Here is a 27,535-nt window from a genome sequence, read left to right as displayed (position 1 = left end):
ATGGGTTTATGAAAATGTATTAAAGTCAAGTCTATGCGGTAGCATTTTACTTTTTAAGTGATTTTATGTTATTCTTTAAGTGATTTATATAATTAATATTTTTTTCCATTCAGCAGCTGAACCAAAAGGAAGACTTTCCCCAGTTACATAACAAGAGTTGTCAATACCTTTAAAGAAATTATCCTTGTAATCGGTAAGATTTTCAGCATAACTATCTGATTTAATACAATATCAATTTGGGAAAATATACAAAAATTAACATTTGTGTCACTGGAGTCCTAGAAGGAGAGGAGAAAGAAACTAAGAAAAGAAAAAAATTCTGAAGAAATAACAGTTGGAAATTTCACAATTTTTGGTAAAGATATAAATTTATACATTCAATATATTTAGTGAACAACAAATAGGATAAATGGAAAGAAAACCATGCTGAGACACACCATTATCAAACCCAATGGTAGAGAAAAATTGTTTTCCTCAGGCTACTTTTAAAGAAAAGTTACATATAAAATAAATACTCAAATACTGTGGATTTCTTATCAGAAACCAGGGAGGCCAGAAGACTGAAAAAAAAATAAAAGAATAAAATCCTGTCAAAGAAGAATTCTGTATGACATGAAAGCATCCTTTAGAAATGAAGGCAAAATAAAAACATTCTCAGATAAAAGAGAACTAAAGGAAATTAATTCCCAGCTGACTTGGTCTATAAGAAATGCTAAAGGAAGTTTTTTTCAGGCTGAAGGGAAATGCTACCAGAGGGAAATAGATCTTCAAATATGAAGGAAGCAGGATTTATTGAAAGCAAAAAATTTTAACATTATCTGGGAAGGAATTCAGTGTACTACATATATTACATGGCAAATCTAACACAGAGTAGAGAGTAAGGACTTTTGGATTTCTTTAAATTTGAGGTGGTAAAATTGACTGAAAAGATATATATTTATGTTACAATCCCTAGAACTACTATGAAAATAGTAAAGATATGGTCAAAATGCCATTAGGTATGCAAAAATAGTATATCCAAATAATCCAAAAGAAGGAAAGAGGGAACAAAGGAGCAAAAATTAAAAGGGACGGACAAAATTAACAGAATCCAGCCATATCAATAAATACATTAAAAGTAATGATCTGAAAACAACAGGGTCAATTCATGAAAAAAACAAAACAAAAGCAAAAAACCATCGACAACATTAATGTATTTATACCTAATAACAGCTTCAAAGTACATGGAAGTGAAAAATGATTTTATCAGGAAGGGAAAGACAGATAATCTACAATTATAAAAACCTTCAGCATGTCTCTCCCAGTATCAAAAAAGAAGCACCAAAAAGAACAAGTAAATAGAAAAATTAGCAGAGATACAGATGACCTAAACAACACTATTAATCAATTAAGCCAGTGTTTACAGAATGCTACAGAACATTCCACCTAAGAACAAAAGAATATACATTATTTTTAACTGCACTTAACACATTCAGCAATGCAGACCATATTCTGGGCCAAAACCCATAACTTAAGACAATAAAATAAAATGAAAGCATACAAAGGATGTACTCCAGCCATGAGAGAACTAGACCAGAAGTCAGTAAAAGAAAGACACTGGGAAATCCCCAAGTATTCGAAAATCAAAGTATATTCTTTAATGGTAAAGCATATTGAATAAAGGGGGGAAACTAATTCTAAATATCCCATGTAAAGAGGAAATCGAATAGGACATTAGAAAGCATTTGAACTGAATGAAAATGAAAATATATCAAAATTGTGATATGGAAATTAAAGCAGTATTCAGAGGACAATTTACATATTAAATGTTTCTAGCACAAAAGAGAAGGCAATGGCAACCCACTCCAGTATTCTTGCCTGGAAAATCCCATGGACGGAGGAACCTGGTAGGCTGCAGTCCATGGGGTCGCTAGGAGTCAGACACGACTGAGTGACTTCACTTTCACTTTTCACTTTCAAGCACTGGAGAAGCAAACGGCAACCCACTCCAGCGTTCTTGCCTGGAGAATCCCAGGGATGGGGGAGCCTGGTGGGCTGCCATCTCTGGGGTCGTACAGAGTCGGACACGACTGAAGCGACTTACCAGCAGCAGCACAAAAGAAGTTCTCCCAAAAGTAGGAAGTCAAGAAACACCTGGAGTAACAGGCAAATTTGCCTTGGAATGCGGAATGAAGCAGGGCAAACACTAATAGAGTTTTGCCAAGATAATGCACTGGTCATAGCAAACACCCTCTTCCAACAACACAAGAGAAGACTCTACACATGGACATCACCAGATGGTCAACACCGAAATCAGATTGATTATATCTCTGCAGCAAAAGATGGAGAAGCTTTATACAGTCAACAAAAACAAGACCAGGAGCTGACTGTGGCTCAGATCACGAACTCCTTATTACCAAATTCAGACTTAAATTGCAGAAAGTAGGGAAAACTGCTAGACCATTCAGGTATGACCTAAATCAAACCCCTTATGATTATACAGTAGAAGTGAGAAATAGATTTAAGGGCCTAGATCTGATAGATAGAGTGCCTGATGAACTATGGAATGAGGTTCGTGACATTGTACAGGAGACAGGGATCAAGACCATCCCCATGGAAAAGAAATGCAAAAAAGCAAAATGGCTGTCTGGGGAAGCCTTACAAATAGCTGTGAAAAGAAGAGAAGCAAAAAGCAAAGGAGAAAAGATATAAGCATCTGAATGCAGAGTTGCAAAGATAGCAAGAGATAAGAAAGCATTCTTCAGCGATCAATGCAAAGAAATCGAGAAAAAGAACAGAATGGGAAAGACTAGAGATCTCTTCAAGAAAATTAGAGATACCAAGGGAACATTTCATGCAAAGATGGGCTTGATCAAGGACAGAAATGGTATGGACCTAACAGAAGCAGAAGATATTAAGAGGTGGCAAGAATACACAGAAGAACTGTACAAAAAAGATCTTCACCACCCAGATAATCATGATGATGTGATCATTAATCTAGAGCCAGACATCTTGGAATGTGAAGTCAAGTGGGCCTTAGAAAGCATCACTACAAACAAAGCTAGTGGAGGTGATGGCATTCCAGTAGAGCTATTTCAAATCCTGCAAGATGATGCTGTGAAAGTGCTACACTCAACATGCCAGCAAATTTGGAAAACTCAGCAGTGGTCACAGGACTGGAAAAGGTCAGTTTTCATTCCAATCCCAAAGAAAGGCAATGCCAAAGAATGCTCAAACTACCGCACGATTGCTCTCATCTCACACGCTAGTAAAGTAATGTTCAAAATTCTCCAAGCTAGCCTTCAGCAATACGTGAGCCGTGAACTTCCTGATGTTCAAGCTGGTTTTAGAAAAGGCAGAGGAACCAGAGATCAAATTGCCAACATCTGCTGGATCATGGAAAAAGTAAGAGAGTTCCAGAGAAACATCTATTTCTGCTTTATTGACTATGCCAAAGCCTTTGACTGTGTGGATCACAATAAACACTGGAAAATTCTGAAAGAGATGGGAATACCAGACCACCTAACCTGCCTCTTGAGAAATCTGTATGCAGGTCAGGAAGCAACAGTTAGAACTGGACATGGAACAACAGACCGGTTCCAAATAGGAAAAGGAGTACATCAAGGCTGTTTATTGTCACCCTGCTTATTTAACTTCTATGCAGAATACATCATGAGAAACGCTGGACTGGAAGAAACACAAGCTGGAATCAAGATTGCCGGGAGAAATATCAATCACCTCAGATATGTAGATGACACCACCCTTATGGCAGAAAGTGAAGAGGAACTAAAAAGCCTCTTGATGAAAGTGAAAGAGGAGAGCGGAAAAGTTGGCTTAAAGCTCAACATTCAGAAAATGAAGATCATGGCATCCGGTCCCATCACTTCATGGGAAATAGATGGAGAAACAGTGGAAACAGTGTCAGACTTTATTTTTGGGGGCTCCAAAATCACTGCAGATGGTGATTGCAGCCATGAAATTAAAAGACGCTTACTCCTTGGAAGAAAAGTTATGACCAACCTAGATAGCATATTCAAAAGCAGAGACGTTACTTTGCCGACTAAGGTCCATCTAGTCAAGGCTATGGTTTTTCCCGTGGTCATGTATGGATGTGAGATTTGGACTGTGAAGAAGGCTGAGTGCCGAAGAATTGATGCTTTTGAACTGTGGTGTTGGAGAAGACTCTGGAGAGTCCCTTGGACTGCAAGGAGATCCAACCAGTCCATTCTAAAAGAGATCAACCCTGGGATTTCTTTGGAAGGAATGATGCTAAAGCTGAAACTCCAGTACTTTGGCCACCTGATGCGAAGAGTTGACTCATTGGAAAAGACTCTGATGCTGGGAGTGATTGGGGGCAGGAGGAGAAGAGGACGACCGAGGATGAGATGACTGGACGGCATCACTGACTCGATGGACGTGAGTCTGAGTGAACTCCAGGAGTTGGTGATGGACAGGGAGGCCTGGCGTGCTGCAATTCATGGGGTTGCAAAGAGTCGGACACAACTGAGCGACTGAACTGAACATGGACCTGCTATATAGTACAGAATACTATACTCAAGATTTTGTAATAACCTGTTACAGTTAAGATAAAGAACAGAAGAACCACAAAGCAAGCTGAAGAATAGTATTGATAAAGAATAGAAATTAATGAAGGTGTGAACAGAAAAAGAGAGAAGATTAATGAATCCCAAAGCTACTTCTTTGAAAAAAATCATAAAACTGATAATCCTCTAACAAGAATTACAAAAGAAGATACAAGCTTGCATCAGGAGACAAAGGGGATTATCAATACCTTAAGACATCAAAAAGATTAAAGGAATACTATGAAAAATTTTATACACAAAAATCCCACAATTTGGCAGCGTCCTTGATGGCTCAGTGGTAAAGAATTCACCTGCCAATGCAGGAGACAAGGGTTCGTTCCCTGAATGGGACGATCCCACATGTCATGGAGCAAGGAAACTTGTGTGCCACAGCTGCTGACCTCTAGAGCCTGAGGGCCAAAACACTGAAGCTGCGCGCCCAGAGCCCGTGCCCCGCAATGAGAGAAGCCACAGCAAGGAGAAGCCACGGGCTGCAAGGGGGCGCTCCCCACGGAGAGAGAAGCCCGCACAGCGACAGACACCCAGTGCAGCCAATAACATAAGTAAACTTTCTTTTAATTCCACAATCTGGATGAAACAAGCACTTCCTAAGAGACATACAAATTACTCAAAGGAAAACAAACAAAAAACAGTAACCCAAATAGTCCTACATTTATTTTAAAAAGTTGAATTCATAGGTAAAAACACATTCTAAGAAAGAAAACTTGAAACCCAAACAGTTTCAATGGCAAATTCTACTAAACATTTAAGGAAGAAATGATACAAATTTGAACATCATCTAGTAAGCAGAAAAGGAGGGAAGGCTTTCCAGTTTATGAAGCCAGTATCTTATTATCCTGATACTCAAAACAGGCAAAGATATTACAAGAAAACCATAGATTAATGCCACTTTATCAACATAGATACAAGTACCCTCAAATAAATATGTATATAGCAGACTGAATCCTGCAGCGTGCTAGAGGAATACTGCGTCACAGACAAGTAGGGTTTATTTTGGGATCACAAGTCTCATTCAAACAGAACCAACATAATTCAACATATTTAGACTAAGTAAGAAAAAAAAAATCATGATTATCACATTTTTTAAAAAGTATTTTTTCATGATTTTAAAAAACCCTTAGCACACTAGGAATAAAAAGGAACTTCTATAACTTGATAAAGAGTATTTACGAAAATTACAGCTAATATCCTAAGATCAGGAACAATGCAAGTTTGTCTATACTTTTGTCACTTCTATTCATTCTCATACTGGAAGTTCTAGTTGGCAAAGTAAGTCAAGAAAAAGAAATAAAAGGCATATAGATTAGGAAAGAAGAAATAAAACTGTCTCTATTCACAGATGGAGTATTACCTATAGAGAAAATCCCAAGGAATCTATTAAAAAATATCCTAGAATGAGTTTAGAAAAGTTGCTGAATGCAACGTTAACATACAAAAAGCAACTGTATTTCTAAATACTAGCAATTAACAACTACAAGTAAAAAATATTTTTTAAAATCTGTACATTTACAATATGAAAGAATGAAAGAAAAAGAAAACAGAAACGCTTAGATACGAACCTGACAAAAATTTTGCAAGAGTTGTATGCTGAAAACCACAAAACAGGAAAGAAATAAACCTAACTAGAGAGAGAAACCATGTTCACAGATTGGAAGACTCATTATTGCCGACATAATAATTTGATCTATTGATCTACAGATCCAATGCAAGCCTAATCAAAATCCCAGCAGGACTTAGAGTAGATATAACCACCTCAAATTTATGAGGAAAGGCAAAGACTTTAAAATAGTGAAAGCAATTTTGATAGAACAGAATATAGGTGGGAGTCTCACACCGCGTGATTTCAAGGATTACTACAAAGCTGCAATAATCAAGGCAGTACGGTATCAAAAGGGAGAGCCGTAAGCAGAATAAAGAGTTTGGAAATCAACTCACACAAATATAATCAACTGATTTTTGGCAAAAGTACAAAATCAATTGAATGGATATATAATCTTTTCAACAAATGGTTCTGGATATCTGCCTGCCAAAAACATTAACATTAATCTATACTTAATACCTAACACAGATATTAACTCAAAAACATCATAGACCTAACTGCCATATCCAACATTTTAAAATGTCTAGAAAAAAAGACATGAGGAAATATGTAGGTTAGGCAAAGAGTTCTTGGATATGAAACCCAAAGCACAGTCCATGACACTGATATACTAAACTTGATCAAAATGAAAGACTTTTGTTTAAAGGAAGATATCAGTTAAGAGGATAAAGATAAGACATACACTGGCAGAAAGCATCTGTAAATCACACATCTGACAGAGAACTTGCATTTGCAATATACAAAGTACTTCAAAATTCAAAAATAAGAAAAGAGTCCAACAAAATGGGGGTAATTAAATTGTGTTGGGACAATGCAGTATCCATTTGGAAAAGAAAAAGAAGAAAATCCACTAACTTATGTTACATGCCTAATTTAACTACAAGTGTATCATAAAGCTAAATTTAAAGAGTATAATGATAAAGCTATCAGAAACAAATACATTACCTTTGTGACTTAGGTTAAGGAAAGACTTCTTGAGGTAACAGAAACTCAAAATCATTAACAATAACAGAAAATGCGGAAAACCTTGACTACATTAAAATTAAGACCTCATGTTCAATGACACAATAAAGAATGAAAAGGCAAACTGGAATGGGAGACGGTATCTGTAAAACACACAGTTCACAAAGGGTTCATATCCAGAACACATCAAGGGCTGCCACAAATCAGTAAGGAGAGAGAGAAGGAAAAAGAACAGGCAAGTGCTTTACAGGCACTTCATCTGTGTGAGTGCGCTCAGCCGTGTCTCTGGCTCTCTGCGACCCCATGGACTGTACCCACCATGCTCCTCTGTCCATGGGACGTGCCAGGCAGGAATACTGCAGTGGCTTGCCATTTCCTTCTCCAGGGCATCGTCCTGAGCCAGGGATAGAATCTGCATCCCCTGCATAGGCAGGTGGGTTCTTTACCACTGAGCCACCTGGGAAGCCCCAGGAGACTGTACAGATGTCCAGTGTGCCTCTAAAAAGGCACCTGACGTCATTACAAAACCAGACCAACCTCTCCAACTTCATGAATAATAAGATACTACCACATACCGCAGAATGGCTAAATAAGGAAGTACGACAAAAACCAAGAACATGGTTCAACTACGCGGACCAACAAGAATTCTCATACAGTGCTAACAGGAGTGTAGACTGTTTAAGAATATGACATTCTCTACTGAGTTGAATATATGCATAGCCTTAAATATCAGGAATTCTATGCCTACATCTATACCTTATAGAAATGCATGGTTATGGGCAACAGAAAACAAGCTTATGAACAGCTGCATTATTTACAAAAGGCAAAAACTGGAAACAACCCACTATCCACCAACAGAAGAACACGGATAAACTGTGGTGCAAGCATTCAGTGGAATATTATGAACAATCTTTAGCAACACATAACACAGGCAAATTTTTAAAATGAGATAGTTTCTGCAAAAGACCCAGATCCAGAAGAATACATGTGGTATGACTCATTTAATTAAACATGCAAAATTAAATTATATTGCTTAGGAAAGAATAATTAGGTGGCAAAATTATAAAAGAACACTAAGAAAGAGACTATAATAAAGTCAGGCTACTGATCACACCGTGGTGTGGGAGGATGCAGTTCTAATCACTAAGGGGCACCAAGGGCCCCTGTGAGGCGCCAGCATGTTCTGTTTCTTGATCTGGGTAGAGGTTACATTTAAATAATTCATTATATTCTTTACACGTTTTAAGTGAGCTATATTTCATAATTTTAAAGAGATTAAAAGAAGGAGAAAAATTCAGATATAAGTGCTTCAACATTCTTTCAAAATATCAATTAAAACACATTTGAACTAAGAGGAAACATACATCAAAAAATTGGCAGAAGACACAGACTCTGAAATGATATCTCAGCTTCAGAAAAGTAGCTTCTTTTGTTGGTCTGTCAAGTTTCGCTCTCCTGAACTAATGTTTGAAATGAAAATGAAAGTCACCTGAGTATTGGAAAAGAAAGCTACTCACCCTTACACCCATGCCTTTCCCCCAACTATCATTTGGATCTACAAGGGAATTAAGAATAAAAATAGAAATTTTATTACCAGAAATTTGCGCAAGGCAATCTGAAAAAATTCAAATAAAAGAATTAATGTAATACAGTTTCTATTAAACAAAATCCCCAAATCCTCACTGTACATATCTATCTTCCAAACTAATGATAAAAGCTTGACATATAGCATTTTGTAACTGTTTTGTTATATACAAAGACAAATATATTTTAAAATGAATAGATAATTATTTTTTGAGCTTGTACATAGGAACATGCTTCATTATCACTTGGGTAAGAAATATTCAAATCACTGAGTCTCTAGAAAAACTACTGAGGGAAAAAAATGATACATTAATAAAATATTTATGTAATTTACATGTTTTCCTCAAAAATTAATTATACTAACATATGAAAAAATATTTCAACATTTTATCATTATAATTTAATAAAAATGTGTATTTGTTTAATTGACTCAAATCATTCCCTTTCACAGTAGATATTCTAAAATTATCATCTAAACTATTTTATTTGTGAATGCATGATTTGGGATGGGACATCAGAAGTCTCCTTTCCCAGATCTGACTCTGGCTAGTGCAGGCTCTTCGGTTTATACGAAACCATCAATGTCTTAGGAGCTAGACTTGTTTTTGTATGCTGTTCTGGCAGCATGGCCTGAATGAAAACTGAAGCCCATATCATCAAAAAATGGTTTTGTTACACAGTTCTTGGCTTTATTAGGCAGTTCTTAATACAGAGTAACGTCCCTGAATCCCCTCTTCACCTGTGACCTTTCTATTGTTTCCTGTGCTGCTTTTGAGCTTTGTTCAGTAATCCTGCAAACTTTACTTTTATTTACTGATTATGAGTGAGACTTGTCATTAAACAGTCAAGTTTGGCTTTTGAGGGTTGACAGGGAAATGCAATGCTAAAAACTTAATTAAATGCCTTCCTTAAGAACCAGCGTCCATCCCTCAGCATTCAGGAAGCCTCTGGCAGAGAACAAAGCAGAGCAAGCCCACCTCCTGCCGTCCCCTTTAAGGTCAGTATTCTTGGCAGACCACTAGCAGAATGGGGCATACAATAAGATTATTCTTTATAAGAGCCTTTGCTTGCCTGCATTTCAAGTGGGTGTATTTTTTGGTTTTGGTCCCCTCTTTTTTTTTTTTTTTTAAAAGAATTCACCCTTCCTCTGTTATAGTTATTTGAACTGTCTAAGCAAGTGCTGATGGGAATACAAGAAAGGAAGCCAGTTTACCTTAGTAGGACTTGGGCAACTGACAGTAGTAGGGGGCTTCCCTGGTGGCTCAGTGGTAAAGAATCTGCCTGCCAATGCAGGAGATGAGGGTTTGATCCCTGAAGAAGGAAATGGCAACCCGCTCCAGCATTCTTGCCCAGGAAATCCCATGGACAGAGAAGCCTAGTGGCCTAGGGTTCATGGAGTCACAGAGTCGAACACGACTTAAGAGATTAAACAACTGACAGAAGATTGCTCCTATCCACTAAAACCAAAACCAATACATGCCTGACACAAAGGAAAAAACACCTACAAACAACACAGCCAAACTCAAGATTATAAACCTGCTGAAGTCAAAGATTATGTCTTATTATTCATTCATTTCTAACACTATACAAATGGCTACACAGGACTGGAAGAGGTCAGTTTTCATTTCAATCCCAAAGAAAGGAAATGCCAAAGAATGTTCAAACTACCACACAACTGCACGCCTCTCACACACTAGCAAAGTAATGCTCAAAATTCTCCGAGCAAGGCTTCAACAGTACGTGACCCAAGAACTTCCAGATGTTCAAGCTGGATTTAGAAAAGGCAGAGGAAACCGAGATCAAATTGCCAACAGCCATCAGATGACAGAAAAAGCAAGACAGTTCCAGAAAAACATCTACTTCTGCTTTATTCACTATGCCAAAGCCTTTGACTGTATGGATCACAGCAAACTGTGGAAAATTCTTTAATAAGAGATGGGAATACCAGATCACCTTACTTGCCTCTTGAGAAATCTGTATGCAGGTAAAGAAGCAACAGTTAGTTAGAACCGGATATGGAACAACAGACTGCTTCCAAATTGGGAAAGGAGTATATCAAGGCTGTATATTGTCACCTTGATTATTTAACTTATACGCAGAATACATCATGCAAAATGCTGGGCTGGATGAAGCACAAGTTGGAATCAAAACTGCTGGGAGAAATACCAGTAACCTCAGATATGCAGATGACACCACCCTTATGGCAGAAAGTGAAGAGGAACTAAAGAGTCTCTTGATGAGAGTGAAAGAGGAGAGTGAAAAAGCTGGCTTAAAACTCAACACTCAAAAAACGAAGATCATGGCATCCATCCTGTCCCATCACTTCATGGTAAATAGAAGGTGAAAAAATGGAAACAGTGACAGATTTTATTTTCTTGGGGTCCAAAATCACTGCAGATGGTGACTGCAGCCATGAAATTAAAAGATGCTTACTCCTTGGCTAAGACCAGCCTAGACAGCATATTAAAAAGCAGAGACATCACTTTGACAACAAAGGTCCATCTAGTCAAAGCTATGGTTTTTCCAGTAGTCATGTATGAATGTGAGAGTTGGACAATAAAGAAAGGTGAGTGTCGAAGAACTGACGCTTCTGAACTGTGGTGTTGGAGAAGACTGTTGAGAGTTCCTTGGACTACAAGGATTTCAAACCAGTCCATCCTAAAGGAAATCAGTCCTTAATATTCATTGGAAGGACTGATGCTGAAGCTGAAGCTCCAACACTCTGGCCACCTGATGCAAAGAACCGACTCATGTGAAAAGACCCTGATGCTGGGAAAGACTGAAGGCAGGAGGAGAAGGGGACGACAGAGGATGAGATGGTTGGCATCACTGACTGGATGGGCATGAGTCTGAGCAAGCTCCAGGAGTTGGTGATGGACAGGGAAGCCTGGCGTGCTGCAGTCCATGGGCTCACCAAGAGTCAGACACAACTGAGCAACTGAACAGAACTGAACATATAGTTAGTCCTTTGTATACCTGGATCATATATACTTGAGAAAAAAAATTCCAGAAAGTTCCCAGGCCAGCAGCTATATATAGCATTTACATTGTATTTACAACTATTTACATAGTATTTATTCTGTATTAGATATTTTGAGTCATCTACAGATGATTTAAAGTATATGGGAAAATGGGAGGATGTATATGGGTTATACAAATGGCATATACTACTATTTCATACAAGGATCTTATTGATCATCCACAGATTTTGGCTACCTGGCAGATGAGATAGGATAATAGTGGGGAGTTCCTAGAACCAATACTCTACCAATGAGGGATGACTATACTGGGTCTAAATACAGAGAATTCAAACAAGCTGTCTATCTCCAGAGAGCTACTGACCACGACACAACTAAAGTAAGATGCTACAAAGCAGTTCAGAGTAATACAGCCATCTAATCAGGGTGACATGACACCACCCGGGGGCCAGGAAGGGTGCTCCATACAAAGAGATACTTAAACCTCTTATTAATTGTGTATTGCGGCATAAGAAATGACCGTTAAGTACAGCAGCTTAAAGCAATAATCATCTACTGGTTAGAGTTCTGTAGGGTAGAAGTCCAGGCATGGTGTTGGCTGGGTTCTTTGCTGAGGGTAGCTGGTAAAGTTGGAACTACGGTGTCAATGGGCTGTGCTCACAAAAGGAGGCCTGACTAAGGAAGAATTCTCTTCCAAGGCTCATTCAGGCAAAATCTGGTTCCTGTGGTTGTGAGACTGAAGTTCCAATCTTCCTTCCTATCAACCAGAAGGTTCCTTCCTTCTGCTCCTACAGACAATCGTTGACCTGTGGCCCCTCCATCTTTAAAACCAATAACAGAGAATCACATTCCTCATATCACATTCCTTACTCCCTTTGTTTGTGATTTAAACAGATTTAAACAGTTCACGTCATTAGGTCAGGCCCACCCAGCTAATCTCACCTTTGGAAAGTCAACTGTGCCAGATGTCATAAGCTCACACGTGTGCCATCCCATCATATTTACAGTACAGGGGATTCTACAGGATATGTACACCAGGAAATGAGGACTTTGTGGACCACTGGAAGCACCCTGACTGCCACGAGCTGCGACTTGTAGAATGAACAGAAATGGAAGGCGAGATAGAGAAAGCTGGGAGCAATGTGGGCACAGCTGACCCCCAGAGTCGGGACAGAGCGTCAGCGACATGGGGAAAGGCATGTATGACGGTCTCCCCAGGATCCAGCACAGCTGACAGCACATCGTTGTTAAGGGAGTGAACCAGCATACCAAATTATATCAAGTTAGACTACTGAATATTTACTAAGCGTTGGCTCAGATGGTAAAGGGTCTGTCTGCAATGTCGGAGACCCAGGTTCAGTCCCTGGGTCAGGAAGATCCCCTGGAGAAGGAAATGTCAATCCACTCCAGTACTATTGCCTGGAAAATCCCATGGACAGAGGAGCTTGGTAGGTTACAGTCCATGGGGTCGCAAAGAGTCAGACACGACTGAGCGACGTCACTTCTACATACTTACAGCTACAAGAGAAAAGCTAAGAGATATGTTCTAATCCTAAGTCACTGGGCAGAAACAGGGGAGAGGAGCCAGTGGGGACAACACGGACAGAAAACAGGACTGGACATTAAGAACATGAGGCTCTTAGGCTATCTCTGCTAAATGCAAGTGACCACATCAAACTCCAGGGGTCTTAGCTGAAAGACATAACTACTACACCTCCAAAACCCCTTTCCAGTGCTATCTATCTTACACAATGGAAGGCTTGATTCTTGCCCTGGAGCAAATTGTATTTAAGAAGTTTTGAATCTAGTTTTAATTCATGTTGTAATCTAGATATTGCTTTATCAGTAGTAATATTAAAACGACAAGTCCACAGAGCATCCTAAACATTGAATTTACTCTCTGGTGTACGCATTTAGCAGCAATCAGATATTCCTAGGCTAAGGCTTACTTGCTTTTCATTAAAAAAAGAAAGAAAGAAAAAAACACCAAGATTCCGTATCAATAAGAGTAAGAGGAGGCAAAGGTAATGCCATCTATGAATGGGCAATTTTAATTATCAGATACAACACAATTGTTTCGAAAATTGATGTAGAGAAATTCTTTTTCAAAAAGACTGCTGGACTATCATAGAAAATTGCCATTCCACAAAATATGTAAGGTGCAAGTGTGAAAACACTCACTGGAATGTCAGCTGTTTCAATCAGTAAAATGCTTCTCAATGGCTTTTACAGAGCTAAGTATATTTTTAATAGGCATATTTCCCTGAGCTGAAGAGACAGAGCTGGCAGTCCGGGGAGAAAACCGGGATAAGAGTTCTCAGGGCAGAGTATCAGAGTGGAGAGATGATACAAAAAGAATCCTAAAGACCTGCAGAATATCCTTTGTGCTAAGAACTGAGGAGCACATGTGCAAGGGACTTTTAACGAGTGGAGACTTGTGAAAAGAACCACCCAAAATGATTAAAGCAGTGCTTTTCAATCTTTTTTTCTTTATCACTGGAACCCAAGAGACTTTTTAGACGACTCTTTCTTAATTGCCTTGAGGAAATTTTAATGACTGTGTATCTAATTTATGTTCTTTGGCCCTTGGGAGGGCCACGAATCATTGTAATATGAAAGACTTTTCACACACACTCATGGATCCCAACAAAAAACACAATTTGGAGGTGATAAGGAAATGGCAACGCACTCCAGTATTCTTGCTGGGAGAACCCCATGGACAGTGGGGCCTGGCGGGCTACAGTCCATGGGTTCAGAGTTGGACACGATGAAGTGACTTAGCACAGCACCGCATATCATCGCCAATGGGAATGCACACATCAGAGGAGACAGTACTCAGTCCTCACACAGGGAACTGTGTACTGTTCCTACCAGCCAGGCTTGAGAAACTTACCACTCCCAGAGCCTTGGGCAATGTACTCAGGAAAAATTACCTCAGGAGTGGGGAAAAATTATCCTATTTTGAAATTAAACAACATTTATAGTAGGAACAAAATGTGTAAGATATGGGCAAATCTGAAAAAAAAAAAAAATGTAATGGACATGAGTTTGAGCAAACTCCGGGAGATAGTGAAGGACAGAGGAGCCTGGCGTGCTACAGTTCACAAAGAGTCAGACATGACTCGGTGAATGAACAACAACAACAAAACTTTTAGAAGATAGGAGAAAATCTATGTGACGCTGAGATAGAGATTTTTTTTTTGACATACCAAAACCAAAATCCATAAAAGAATAAATTGAGAAACTGGATATCATCAAATTCTTAACCCTCTGCTCTCCAAACACACTCATAAGAGTGAAAATAAAGCCACAGATTGAGGATTTGTGTTCAGAACATATAAAGAGCTCTCAAAACTCAAGAGTCTATCTAGTAAGACAAAATATTACCAAAAACATTTGAAAAGACATTTCCCAAAGGATATAAAGACTCCCTAGGAGCAATGAAAAGATGCTCAACATCATGAGTTATCTCAGAAATGTAAATCAAAGCTACAGTGAGATACTCATCTATTAGAATGTTTAAGATTAGAAAACACTAATCATACCAAACATCGGTAGGATGTGGAAAAAATTGGAATTCTCAGGATCTGTTGGTGGGAATGTATAATGGTTGATCCAGTTTGGAAACAGTTGGCAGTTTCTTAAAAAGTGAAACATACACCTACCATATGGTCCAACCATTTTGCCACTAGATATTTACCCAAGAGAAAGGAAAGCATATGTTCATACAAAGACTTATAGACATACCTTCAAAGCAGCTTTATTTGTAACAACAACAACAAAAATCCCTCAAACTCTATCAACAGGTGAGTGGATAAACAAATTGTGTATATCAATACAAATGAATACTATTCAGCAACAGAAAGGAATGAACTATTAGCATATGCCTCAAGATGGATGAATTTCAAAATAGTTATGCTGAGTTAAAGGAGCTAGACAAAAGAAGGACCTATCGTATAAAGCATTCAAGTTAATCTATAGTGACACGAAGTAGATCAGAGGTCAGGGGCAAATAGAATCTTCTGAGAATAATAGGAATGTTAACTATCTTGACTGTGGTGATGGTTTCACAGGTGTACACCCATATCAAAACTTATAAAATTGTACACTTCAAATATATGTAACTTACTGCATGTCAATTATATCTCAATAAAATTTTAAAATAGACTGAGGCACTAATTGAGACTTATCAGAGCAATTAGCAAGTTCAGCTGAGTCTGAAATTCAGGACACAATCTATGACATTTTTGTTATATAATTATCATTATTTATCTACCGCCAATTTACATAAACATGTCCATTAAAATTGCTTCAAATAAAGAACTTATAGAACATTTAGTCTATTTGGGAAGCTGATAATATATTTATAGTAACTCATAATAAATTCCAATATTATGAAAGTTTTGCTAGCATGTGCTCACCCTGGGTCAGCCTACACTGTCTATGAAGTGTGTGTGCATATGTGCTCAGTTGTGTCCGACTCTGCAGCCCATGGACTGTAGCCCACAAGGCTTCTCTGCCCATGGGACTTTCTAGGCAAGAATACTGGAGTGGGTTGTCATTTCCTCCTCCAGATGATATTCCTGACCCAGGGACTGAACCCACGTCTCCCTCACTGCAGGCAGATTCTTTCCCACTAAGTCACCAGGGAAGCCTTTCACTTAAAAAAAAAATTAATTAAATAAAAATTCTGCTTGCTCATTAGAATTTTTCTTTACATGGTGAATTTATCTCATTTATTACCAATCAGCAAGACTAAAAATAACTCAAATGTCCTCTAAGAGGGGGACTGATTAAATAAATTCTTATAAACACATAAAGGGCAGAACTATGTGAATATAAGGAATAAGGAAGATCTCTCTAGGCTAGCTAGTATGGACTAATTCCCCAAATACATTGGGAATTAAAAAAAAGGAAAAATGGGGAAACATATATGTTAAATAAAAAGCAGTTAGTGGAATACAGAGATAAGTCACCATCAGTTTCTAGCGGCAAAAACTGCTGGTTTCATTGGACAAAACTTTCTTTGTTTCAGGACTACCATAATAAGCCATTCACAGACAACGACATGGAACATATGCTCATTTATGGATTCTGGAGGAAAGCTGAACACTGGTAAAGAAACTTTGAAAGTCTGAGGCTGAAACCTAGAAGCACTAGCAAAAACAGAGGAGAGGCGCAGTATTTAGGAATGGAGAAACTACAGGTGGCCCTCTCAAGGGTGGGAGCGAAGCTGGCTCTTCTCTCTCCAGTCCTTCCCTGTTTTACCTCATGGTCAGTGGAAGCCAGCTGGGAACCGTGTGGGTACACCTGAGATGGGGGTTTGTGGGCTCCAATACTAATTACTGTGAAGAGCTGCAAAAGACTACGCACACAAATACGTTTTGGGGACAGAGAATACACGTAATAACCTTAAGTAACTGAGAGAGGAGGTTGTTAAAAACCTCTTCCAGAACATGAACAGCTTGGTGTACTGACAGCCAGCAGAGGCAATGTGTGGTCACCAGAAAGATTTATTAAAGATTAGGGCACTTCTTGGTAATTTCTAGAAAAGGCTAGAGAACACTCAAGAATGAGGGTGGGTGGAATTCAGGCAACTTGTGTAAACTTATGGTTTACTACTTTGTGTGAACTGCCAACAATCTTATTACAATAATACTGAAAACAAATAATCTGCTTGTGTGATGTACATACACATATATTACATGTATGTATTTGCCAAACAACTTCATCTGACAGAGTAAAGCAACCTCATTTCCATGATCCCAGAACGTATTTTTTGAAAGCTTAACAGACGTCAATATTTTTAAGACTACTTTGGCAAAATCAATTCTAAAAAATTTTCAATAAAAAAGCACATCTAAATTTAGAAACCAATATGCAAAATATACAAGGTAGCATTTTCAAAATTATCAAGCTTATATGATACAGGCAAGATCTACTGACTAGTTCTTAAATCAACTCTTCTGAGTTTAAAAAGGGTCACAGTCACAGAATTCATAATCTAAGACTTCCTCTGATTGAAACACTAAAAGCACTGTTGGCTGGATTATAATTACCCCTGGGTTTGATACTACTTTGAATGACATTTTTACCCAGCCAAAAACTACGGCACTAAAGGAGGCTTGTTTATTCACTTATTTGCGATGCTAAAATTTACCAGTATTTGATTATGAAATTCAGGATTACATTTGTATACAGAATGTGGACATAACTTTTAGGGGAAAGAAAATCCATTTTTTTAAACCATTACTGTTTTATGGCACTATTTGGCAAAAGAAACAAATATCTCGAATTTACTTTTTAATTTCCCCAGGTTCTGTCAAATCTGCTGCCACTGCTGCTGCTAAGTCGCTTCAGTCGTGTCCGACTCTGTGCGACCCCACAGACAGCAGCCCACCAGGCTCCCCCGTCCCTGGGATTCTCCAGGCAAGGACACTGGAGTGGGCTGCCATTTCCTTCTCCAATGCATCAAAGTGAAAAGTGAAAGTCAAGTCACTCAGTCGTGTCCGACTCTTCGAGACCCCATGGACAGCAGCCTACCAGGCTCCTCCGCCCATGGGATTTTCCAGGCAAGAGTACTACATAGGTTCAAATTCCTGTTATGCTAAATACTTCCTGAGTTTTAGTTTTGTCACCTATTGCTGGGATGGAAATGTCAACCTACCAACTTTACAAGATTGTTGTGTGAGTTACAGCAAGTAACCGTAAAAAGGTTTAGGCACACTGCTGCCTCTGAAATACAAACTCAATAATTAACATCAATTCATATCACTCTGGATAGAAAAAAACAATTCTTGCTCGTGGAAAATTTTCTAATAAAGTCGTACCTTTTCTCTGAAATGTGTAATTAATATTTCAAATTATTTGGGCTCCATAATATAGCATTAAATTTTGATAATACTAGGGAAAGGTATTATTATTGTTGCCATATAAATCTGAAAACACAAATGAAAACTTCTGGACAAAAGCAGGAGGTCATTTGTCTGACATTTTTAGAGCCTCACAAGTTTAAGTTTAGTGTGTGAAAAAAACCATGAGGGCCATTAATATAAACCTACACATTTTACAACAAGAGAAAAGTGAGTCCTAAAGAGTCAAATGGATTTCTGGCTCAGCTGGTAAAGAATCTGCCTGCAATGCGGGAGACCTGGGTTTGATTCCTGGGTTGGGATGGTCCCCTGGAGAAGAGGAAAGACTACCCACTCCAATATTCTGGCCTGGAGAATTCTATGGACTGTATAGTCCATGGGGTCACAAAGAGTCGGACATAACTGAGCAACTTTCACTTTCACAATAAGGGTAAGAAGACAGAAGCACTTAGACCTTTCAAATTATATTCCTGTTCAAACAATAATCTTGTAAACTGTTCTTCACATTATTGCTGTTCAGTTGCTCAGGCATATTCAACTCTTTACGACCCCGTGGACAGGCTTCCCTGTCCTTCTTGTCTCCAAGTTTGCTCAAACTTACAGCCATTGAGTCAATATGCCATCCAACCATCTCATCCTGTCAACCCTTTCTCCTTCTACCCTCAATCTTTCCAGCATTAAGGTATTTTCCAATGCATCAGCTGGCCTGGACAGAGTATTGAAGCTTCAGCTTCAGCATCAGTCCTTCCAGTGAATATTCAGGGTTGATTTCCTTTAGGATGGACTGGTTGGATCTCCTTGCTATCCAAGGGACTGTCAAAAGTCTTCTCCAGCACCACAGTTCAAAAGCATCAATTCTTCAGTGCTCAGCCTTTTTATGGTCCAACTTTCACATATGTACATCACTAATGGAAGAACCACAGCTTGACTATACTGACCTTTGTCAGCAAAGTGATGACTCTGCTTTTTAACATGCTGTCTGCTGCTGCTGCTGCTAAGTCGCTTCAGTCGTGTCCGACTCTGTGCGACCCCACAGACAAGAGCCCACCAGGCTCCCCCATCCCTGGGATTCTCCAGGCAAGAACACTGGAATGGGTTGCCATTTCCTTCTCCAATGCATGAAAGTGAAAAGTGAAAGTGAAGTCGCTCAGTCGTGTCTGACTCTTTGCAGACCCCATGGACTGCAGCCTACCAGGTTCCTCCGTCCATGGGATTTTCCAGGCAAGAGCACTGGAGTGGGGTGCCATTGCCTTCTCCAAATATGCTGTCTAGGTTTGCCATAGCTTTTCTTCCAAGGAAGAAGCGTCTTTTAATTTCATGGCTGCAGTCACCATCCGCAGTGATTTTAGAGCCCAAGAAAATAAAGTCTCTCACTGTTTCCACTGTTTCCCCATCTATCTGCCATGAAGGGAAGGGACCAGATGCAATGATCTTCATTGTTTTTGAGTTTTAAGCCAGCTTTTCCCTCTCCTCTTTCATGTTCATCAAGGGGCTCTTTACTTCCTCTTCACTTTCTGCCCTCAGGGAAGTGCCAGCTGCATATCTGAGGTTACTGGTGTTCTTCCTGGAGACCCTGACTCCAGCTGGTGTCTCACCCAGCCCCGCACTTGGCATATAATGAGCAGGGTGACAATATGCAGCCGTCATGCACTCCCTTCCGAATTCTGAACCAGTTCATTGTTCCATGACCAATGCTACCTGTAGTTTCTTGACCTGCATACAGATTTCACAGGAGGCAGGTATGGTGGTCTGGTATTTCCATCTTTTAAGAAAATTTTCCACAGTTTGTTGTGATCCACACAGTCAAAGGCTTTAGCATAGTCAATGAAACAGATTTTTTCTGGAATCCTCTTGCTTTTTCTATGATCCAGTGGATGCTGGCAATTTGATCTCTGGTTCCCCTGCCTTTTCTAAATCCAGCTGGTACATCTGGAAGTTTTTTGTTCATATACTACTGAAACCTAGCTTAAGGATTTTGAGCATTACCTTGCTAGCATGTGAGATGAGTGTAATTGTGTGGTAGTTTGAGCATTCTTTGGCATTGCCTTTCTTTAGAACTGGAATGAAAACTGACCTTTTCCAGTTCTGTGGCCACTGCTGAGTTTTCCAAATTTGCTGACATATTGAGTGCAACACTTTCACAGCATCATCTTTTAGGATTGGAAATGGCTCAGATGGAATTCCATCACCTCCACTAGCTTTGTCCGTAGATGAGCTTCCTAAGGCCCACTAGACTTCACACTCTAAGATGTTTGGCTCTAGGCGAGTGATCACACCACGTTGGTTATCTGGGTCATTAAGATCTGTTCTGTATAGTTCTTCTGTGTATTCTTGCCACCTCTTTTTAATATTTTCCACCTCTGTTAGGTCCATACTGCTTCTGTCCTTTAGTGTACCCATCTTTGCATGAAATGTTCCCTTGGTATCTCAAATTTTCTTAGAGAGTTCTCTAGTCTTTCCCATTCTAGTGTTTTCCTCTCTTTCTTTGCATTGTTCACTGCAGAACTTTCACTTGAGAAGAGACGCAAAAGACAACAGAGGAAAGGAAAGAAACACCCATCTGAACGCAGAGTTCCAAAGAACAGCAAGGAGAGATATGAAAGCCTTCTGAAATTCCTTAAATTATGACTATCAAGCTTCCTTTGAATTTTTTTTTTTAACTGTTTCACCTATTTGGCATACAGTGCTTCTTCCACATCTGAGTGACCTATTTTTCTAAAAGTCTGCTATTTCAACTGTTTTTAGGCAATCAAAAATCTTCTACTAGGTTACCTAGCCAAACAACTATTCCCTTTATTCCTTCCTGAAAATGCTGATTTTCTCCAGATAGAGTTCAATATAATCACTGAGGATCAGCTTCCACTCTCATGCCACAGGATGAACCTGGTGATGAACAATGACTTATCTAAGCAAAAAGCTAATCCCATTCTACCTCTACTGGCGGACTGGTTTACAGTGGGCTTGTAACCAAGGAATCTCAGGGAGTTTTGTAGGGATTCTGAAAAAGATCTTTTGCTTGATTCAAGAAGAAAAAATGGAAATTTACAGAGAGCCTCCTTTCCAGTTTCTCTGGCTGTTTGTCTTGAGTGCAGGATGCAGCAGGTATCCCTTCACCAGGAGGAGAAGCCGAGAGTCACCCAGAGAAGCCCACCCAGGGCCACGATACTACTGTCTGAACCAACCCCCAAACACCCTGTTCTGGACTAAATTCCTGTATAAGCCACAAATTCCTGTATTTACTCAGATAATCAACCACTTGTGGGCCAAAGTCTCCAAAAAGAAAACTCCCATATCTTCTAGTGAAATCATCTCAGGTAGCTTCTACAATAAAAGACTTCCTTCTCAGACCAAATTATAAGAATGCATGATATTTTTTATCAGTTTTTAAAAAGTCAATTAGATACGTTACTAAGAAAGATGCTATTTAGTGGTCTGTAGTATTCAATACTTCAGGATATGACTCAAGAAGCTAACCTAATTTAATAATGTTTATTTAACAGTATAGAGACAAATCTGAACTCTTATACCCACTCTAAGAACAAAAATAATTTTTAAAAATGTAAGTTTCAAAAAGATGTCATTCTCAAATACTCATTTGAATAAATTATTTTAGAAAACACCACTGTTGCACTGACATAAAGCTTAAAAATATTTTATTACCTATCTAGAATGAGTAGGTTTTAAATTATAGAACAGTGTAAGTTTTATTACAAACATACACACTCGCCTCTTAAAATCCTATGCAATTCCTTATCATGGAGGATAAAAATAAGGGGAAAAAATTGCCACCCTAAATTAGAAGAATGGCCAAGACTTAACAAATATGATGATGACAATACTGTCAACTATCAAGAGTCACAAGAGAAAAGGAACCATTAAAAACCTGTCAAAACCCCATGAATCATTAAAGACAAAGTCACCCTCAAGAAGGGTCTACTGATTTGAAACACTAACCAAGCTTTTAGTTCTAAGCCTGGTTCTATGTTTCAGATAAGAGATCAAGCTAGCAGATGTTAAGAAACAATATTTTAAAAGTAAGCAAAGAAAGGAATCTATAAGGAGAAAAGCAAAGAGTAAAAGTCATAAAAGTTAAGAGGTCACACACTAGTTACAGACACAGAACGGTTTCTAAGGATATCACAGTGGAATAAACTGATTCTCAAAAACAATCTTTTGAGCATAAAACCTTTAAAATTTAAGATAATTTGATTATTACAGCAGAAAAGCAGTTGGCTATAATGAAGCTTTATAATGATAGAAATATTAACCATGGTTAGTAGGATTATAGACCAAACTTCCTCAATAAGATGAGATTTGTTAGTTCTGTTTAAAACAACAAAAAACAGTATGTTAAACAGAACAAAATGCCTTTTTCTCCTTCTCCTAAGTGTATATCCCTACAATTATTTTGTCTTGAGTATACTCTCCAGGACACCCCAATTATATAAAGTAACCAGCACTTCATTTAAAATAAATCCTGAATGAGGTAAATATTTCCGGTAAATATAAACTTAAACACAATGTTTAAGGGAAAAATGTAATAACAGCATTTTGGTTACATTTTAGAATGTGAGGATGAATCATTTTGGCTAATGATTCAAATTTACTCAGTTAATTCAACCTTGAAAAATAAGATACTTCTTATATCTACTTAACATCAAGTGGTCATGATACACTGTCCAAAAGAACAGGGGAAAGATGAGAGCTGGAGATGAGGTGGCAGAATACGGCTTTCTTAGAACTGGCCAATCAATTCCAGGTCATCTGTTTTGCTGTTGCTATAGGGACCTTATGAATCACGACTTCTCCCTACTCTCCATCATTAGAGAACTGAATCACGTATGAAAAAGATACTGAAAACATTAACTTCCAGTAAAAATATATACAGTAAAAAATTTGATTTTATTACAGTTAATTATATTTTTTCACCCCCCCTCAGCTTAGTAAATTAAAAAGTTTTGCCACTAGAGAAACATACACAGAATTAGCTACACAGCCACTCTCCAAAACTGTCCCTCATGTCAGTCCTGAATGTTAAATCCACTGTATCTTTAAAAGTCTGAAGAACTTTCAAACAATGTTTTTATTTACTGTGATACCCAAACAGATGCATCTCTGTGTATAATGTCTACCATGATTACTTACAGGAAGCAAATTTGACCTCAGAACCAAGTTAGATATATTATAAATTTAAGACATGTCTCTTATTCTAAGTTCACAATAAAGAATCCTCATCTGAATATTTAACAGTGAAATGTCATGATGTCTATAACTTACTTTCAAATGGGATTCAGAAAAAGAATAAATATACGTGTAGTATAAATATAACGTGTAAATATTGGAGAGAAAGCAAATACGGCAAATGTTATCAATGCTGGAGGTTATATGGGTATTCAAAGAAGTTTTTCAACTTTTCTGTGAAAAATTTCAAAGTAAAAGGTTGGGGGAACAAAAATCCTTCACTGACTCCTAGTTGTCCTAGGTTTTAGTAATTACCCTGAACATGTCCAGTCCTTTCCTTTTTGCCTCAAGACCTTCCTATCTTTGCTTAGAGAAACTTACAGAATTGTGTTAGGTCTTTTAACAAAAATCATCAACTCTAGCAAAGTATGCTTCAAGGCTGGTATCAGTGAAACTGTTTTACCTGAAAGTTAACATCTTCTTTCTTAAATATTAGTGCTCGAACTTCATCAGGATCTCCATTAAATATAGCTTGCACCAGTGAGGGCTAAAATACAAGAGAGTAATAAAAACATTAATCACACCACAGGGATGATTCTAAAGCTATTTCCACATAACTTTTAAATCTAAAATTTTTCTTCCCTATCACAACAAAAATCACTTGGCTTTTGACACAAACCAAGTTTCATGAAGTCAAATCATATGAAAGTACAAGATTCCTCTGAAATCCCTGGAAAAAAGAGTAGGCCTAATTAAAGAAAAAATCAATTCCACATGACCAAAATTAGGTAGTATAATAACCATAATTAGATTTTATATGAGTGGAAACCTTTTTTTATACAGATGGTAAAAAGAAAGTATCTTCCAAATAAATACAAGTGAGACATCTCAACGCATACTTGCAGGACAGCTCGTCAAACAGGCATTTGACAAGGAGCCCACAGAGCTCCTTGAGCAGCTCTGTTCCGGGCACCCGAATAATTTGCATGAGTTAGCATTCCACGTGTAAAGATAAAAAGCCAAAGAAAACCTGACAGCTGATGAAAATCATTATTATTCAAAGACCAAAAATTACTATAAATCTGAGTAACATGAAGAAGCAGACACACGCATGTCTAAATGTAACAAGTTCTTAATGATATAGCCTCTCTGATAAGGTATCACATTATACTCTCAAACAAAAAGTTAATTGAAAAGGTTTAAAAATAAAATTAAAGATGAAGTCTGATTCTTTTTCTGTAAGAGCCCTGCATGTAAATACATAAAATTCACGACAGAGAAGGCTGTGTCTCGGTGTTGCTGGCAACAGTCAACTTTCCTAAAACATACAGTTCCTCATACTCGCTACATCAGTTTCTAAAACCACAAAGTAAAAACTGAAACATGGGTGCTGTAGCCTACTATCCTCAAATTATTTTTTAAACTCATTTTAAGAGATTAAGAGATTAAGTCTGAAATGTTATCTAAACATCTAAAAAAGTGAAAATAGGAAATGTGTGCATTTATACACAAGTAATATTACATCATACTCACACACCTATATTGCTTTCACTTGAGTTTTTAATGAAATTAGTGGAAATTAATTTGCATTTATTCTTAAAAAATAAAATTTACCCTGCTAGTTCAGTAAAAGATAGTAAACATATAAACTCTCATATCTTACCAATACATTTCCCGAAGGTGGAGAATGTAGGGATTTATTTTCCTGTGGCAATTTAGAAATGAATGCAGGAGACTCATCTTCTACCTCCTCCAAAACAACAATACACACTCGACTCATTCGTTCTTTTAAAAAGCTGAATTCTAAGCTATGTGATAAAAGTCACAGTTGGAAGAGCACAAGTAGCTTTTCCTCCTCTTCTGTACAGCACTTAGAATCATCCTTTAAAAAGCACAGCTGGTGTTTTTAAAGTTAATAAGCACTATCAGAAAAACTAAAGCTTAAAATTATAACTATATAACTTCCTAAAAAAAGAAAAAAAAAACCCAAATTCTATTATTTTCTGTCAATTACTGTAAAACTTAAAAGAAATTTCACATCAACATGTCAAGAACTAAAACTGAGTCCGGAATCAGCTCATTTAAAACTATTTTTCCGCTACCAAAATAGTCATATTACTACTCTGTTTTACAGAAATTCACTCGCATAAAAAGATCACTGTTTGGGTGATAGCACCACACACAACAGAATAAGACGAGAAGCAAGTGCTGAGACAGACGGTCACAGCGATGCCCACTCCTGCCTGCAAGGTCATGGTTACCAGCAGCTGGCTTGCTTATCATTGAAAATAAAATATAAAATCTCACTATTCGGTTTCCACTTCTAATTTGTCTTCACTTCTTCAGCTTCACTGGTTTAATACAGATACTATCCAGAGGAAGAAAAAAAAATACAGCTAAAGCTCTCAAAACGTTGCTCAGAGGTTGACAATTCTTTCTGTGTTTGAGAAAGGAAAAAAAACAACACTCTGCATTAATAGCAAAGCTGCAGTACATTTACATGCAATGAGTCAGACCACAAGAGACAATAGGACTCTTGGTACTAGAATACGGCTTGATTAATCCAGATATTCCATTTAAGAGAGGAAAACAGTTAGCTTTATTCCCATCGGCAGTACAGGAAAAGCAGAGTGCTCACTCTTCCTCCATCAGGCAGTGGTCTGTGGCTGCTCCAGCGCAAGGGCACAGGCACCAAGCAGACGCGGTGTGAGCGGAGAACCCTAACGGCACGGGCGGGCTGTGAAGGAATTAGAAGGCGTTTGAGCTCAAATTACGGCTTCAGGCTTTTCATTTTTAAAAAAGAGAGGGAGAAAACTCCAGTAGTTTATCATTCCAGTGTTTTCTTTGATCTCCACATGAATGCAGCTTCCATCAAAGAGTCTTCATTCAGAGGAAAAAACAGCAGACTGTGCATCTTCTCTGAGCCAACTACTTTACTCAATCATCTGCCTCTGTGCCAACATAGTTTCCTTCCACTGTGAGAGCCGCTACAGTTTTCCTTTTCAGTCTATTTCAGATGCTTTCCTGTTCCGCATATGATCTTGCAGACCGCCACTGACACCTCCAAATGAGTAGTAGGTCCTTAAAAAACAGAGAACCTCAGGATCGGCCCCATTGAAGCATTCCAACTGAGCAACAGTCTGAAGAGCAAGGACTGCAGAACCGCAGGGTGAAATGCCTAGTAATGCTCACATGTTTCACTTACCAGAGAGCTGAGCTACTGCTCCGGATGTGACTTCCTCTAGCAGGAGAAAAAAACGGTGCGTTTGGACAGCCTTCACAATTAGAAGGTTCATGCCAGTTCTGTGACTAATCCAGATCAAACTAAAAAATTCTATAACTGAAAAATGAGTGCGCTTTTAACATTTTCCACTAAAAGCCACAAGGAAATCTGGTGTACTGCCTCTGCTGACTAACAGTGGTTTTAGCAAGTAAACAATTCCAAACAGTTTAACTGCTTTCGTATGTTACAATGTGGCAACTGCTTAACCCTATAGTGACAGCTGCAGTGAGAACGACTGCAGTGAACCCATGAAAGAACTCGAGATGGAGGAGCATTTCATGAGGACATAAATACCATAAACCCAAGGGTTTCTGCCTATTTCCTCTAGACCATTTTTAATCTACTAGATGTATGTCATTTTCAAGAATGTAAAGAAGTTTAAACAAAAGAAATTTAAGATTTACTAACAACTTGAGTTGTTAAATTTAGTCAACCAAATCATATTTTGAAAGAGAAAAATGAAAATCCCACAGTGGAGAAATTCTAATTGT

At 38.2% G+C, this 27,535-nt stretch overlaps 1 protein-coding gene across 1 annotated transcript in view; it reads right to left on the bottom strand.

Moving 5' to 3' along the window:
- ANKRD28 (ankyrin repeat domain 28) overlaps positions 1–27,080 on the bottom strand; it is a 124,650-nt gene extending 97,570 nt beyond the window's left edge. The window contains exons 1-2 of the mRNA XM_040263682.1: positions 25,425–27,080; positions 24,225–24,308 (exon numbers count right to left, since the gene is read on the bottom strand). Of these exons, the coding sequence (XP_040119616.1) occupies positions 24,225–24,308; positions 25,425–25,541 (201 nt within the window). The 5' untranslated portion in view covers positions 25,542–27,080. The remainder of the gene's footprint in view (positions 1–24,224; positions 24,309–25,424) is intronic.
- Between the last annotated feature and the right edge of the window lie 455 nt (positions 27,081–27,535).

The sequence above is a fragment of the Oryx dammah genome, unplaced genomic scaffold (assembly GCF_014754425.2).
Source record: "Oryx dammah isolate SB20612 unplaced genomic scaffold, SCBI_Odam_1.1 HiC_scaffold_2, whole genome shotgun sequence".
Lineage (NCBI taxonomy): Eukaryota > Metazoa > Chordata > Mammalia > Artiodactyla > Bovidae > Oryx > Oryx dammah.
This window is presented reverse-complemented; position numbering and strand designations above follow the sequence as displayed.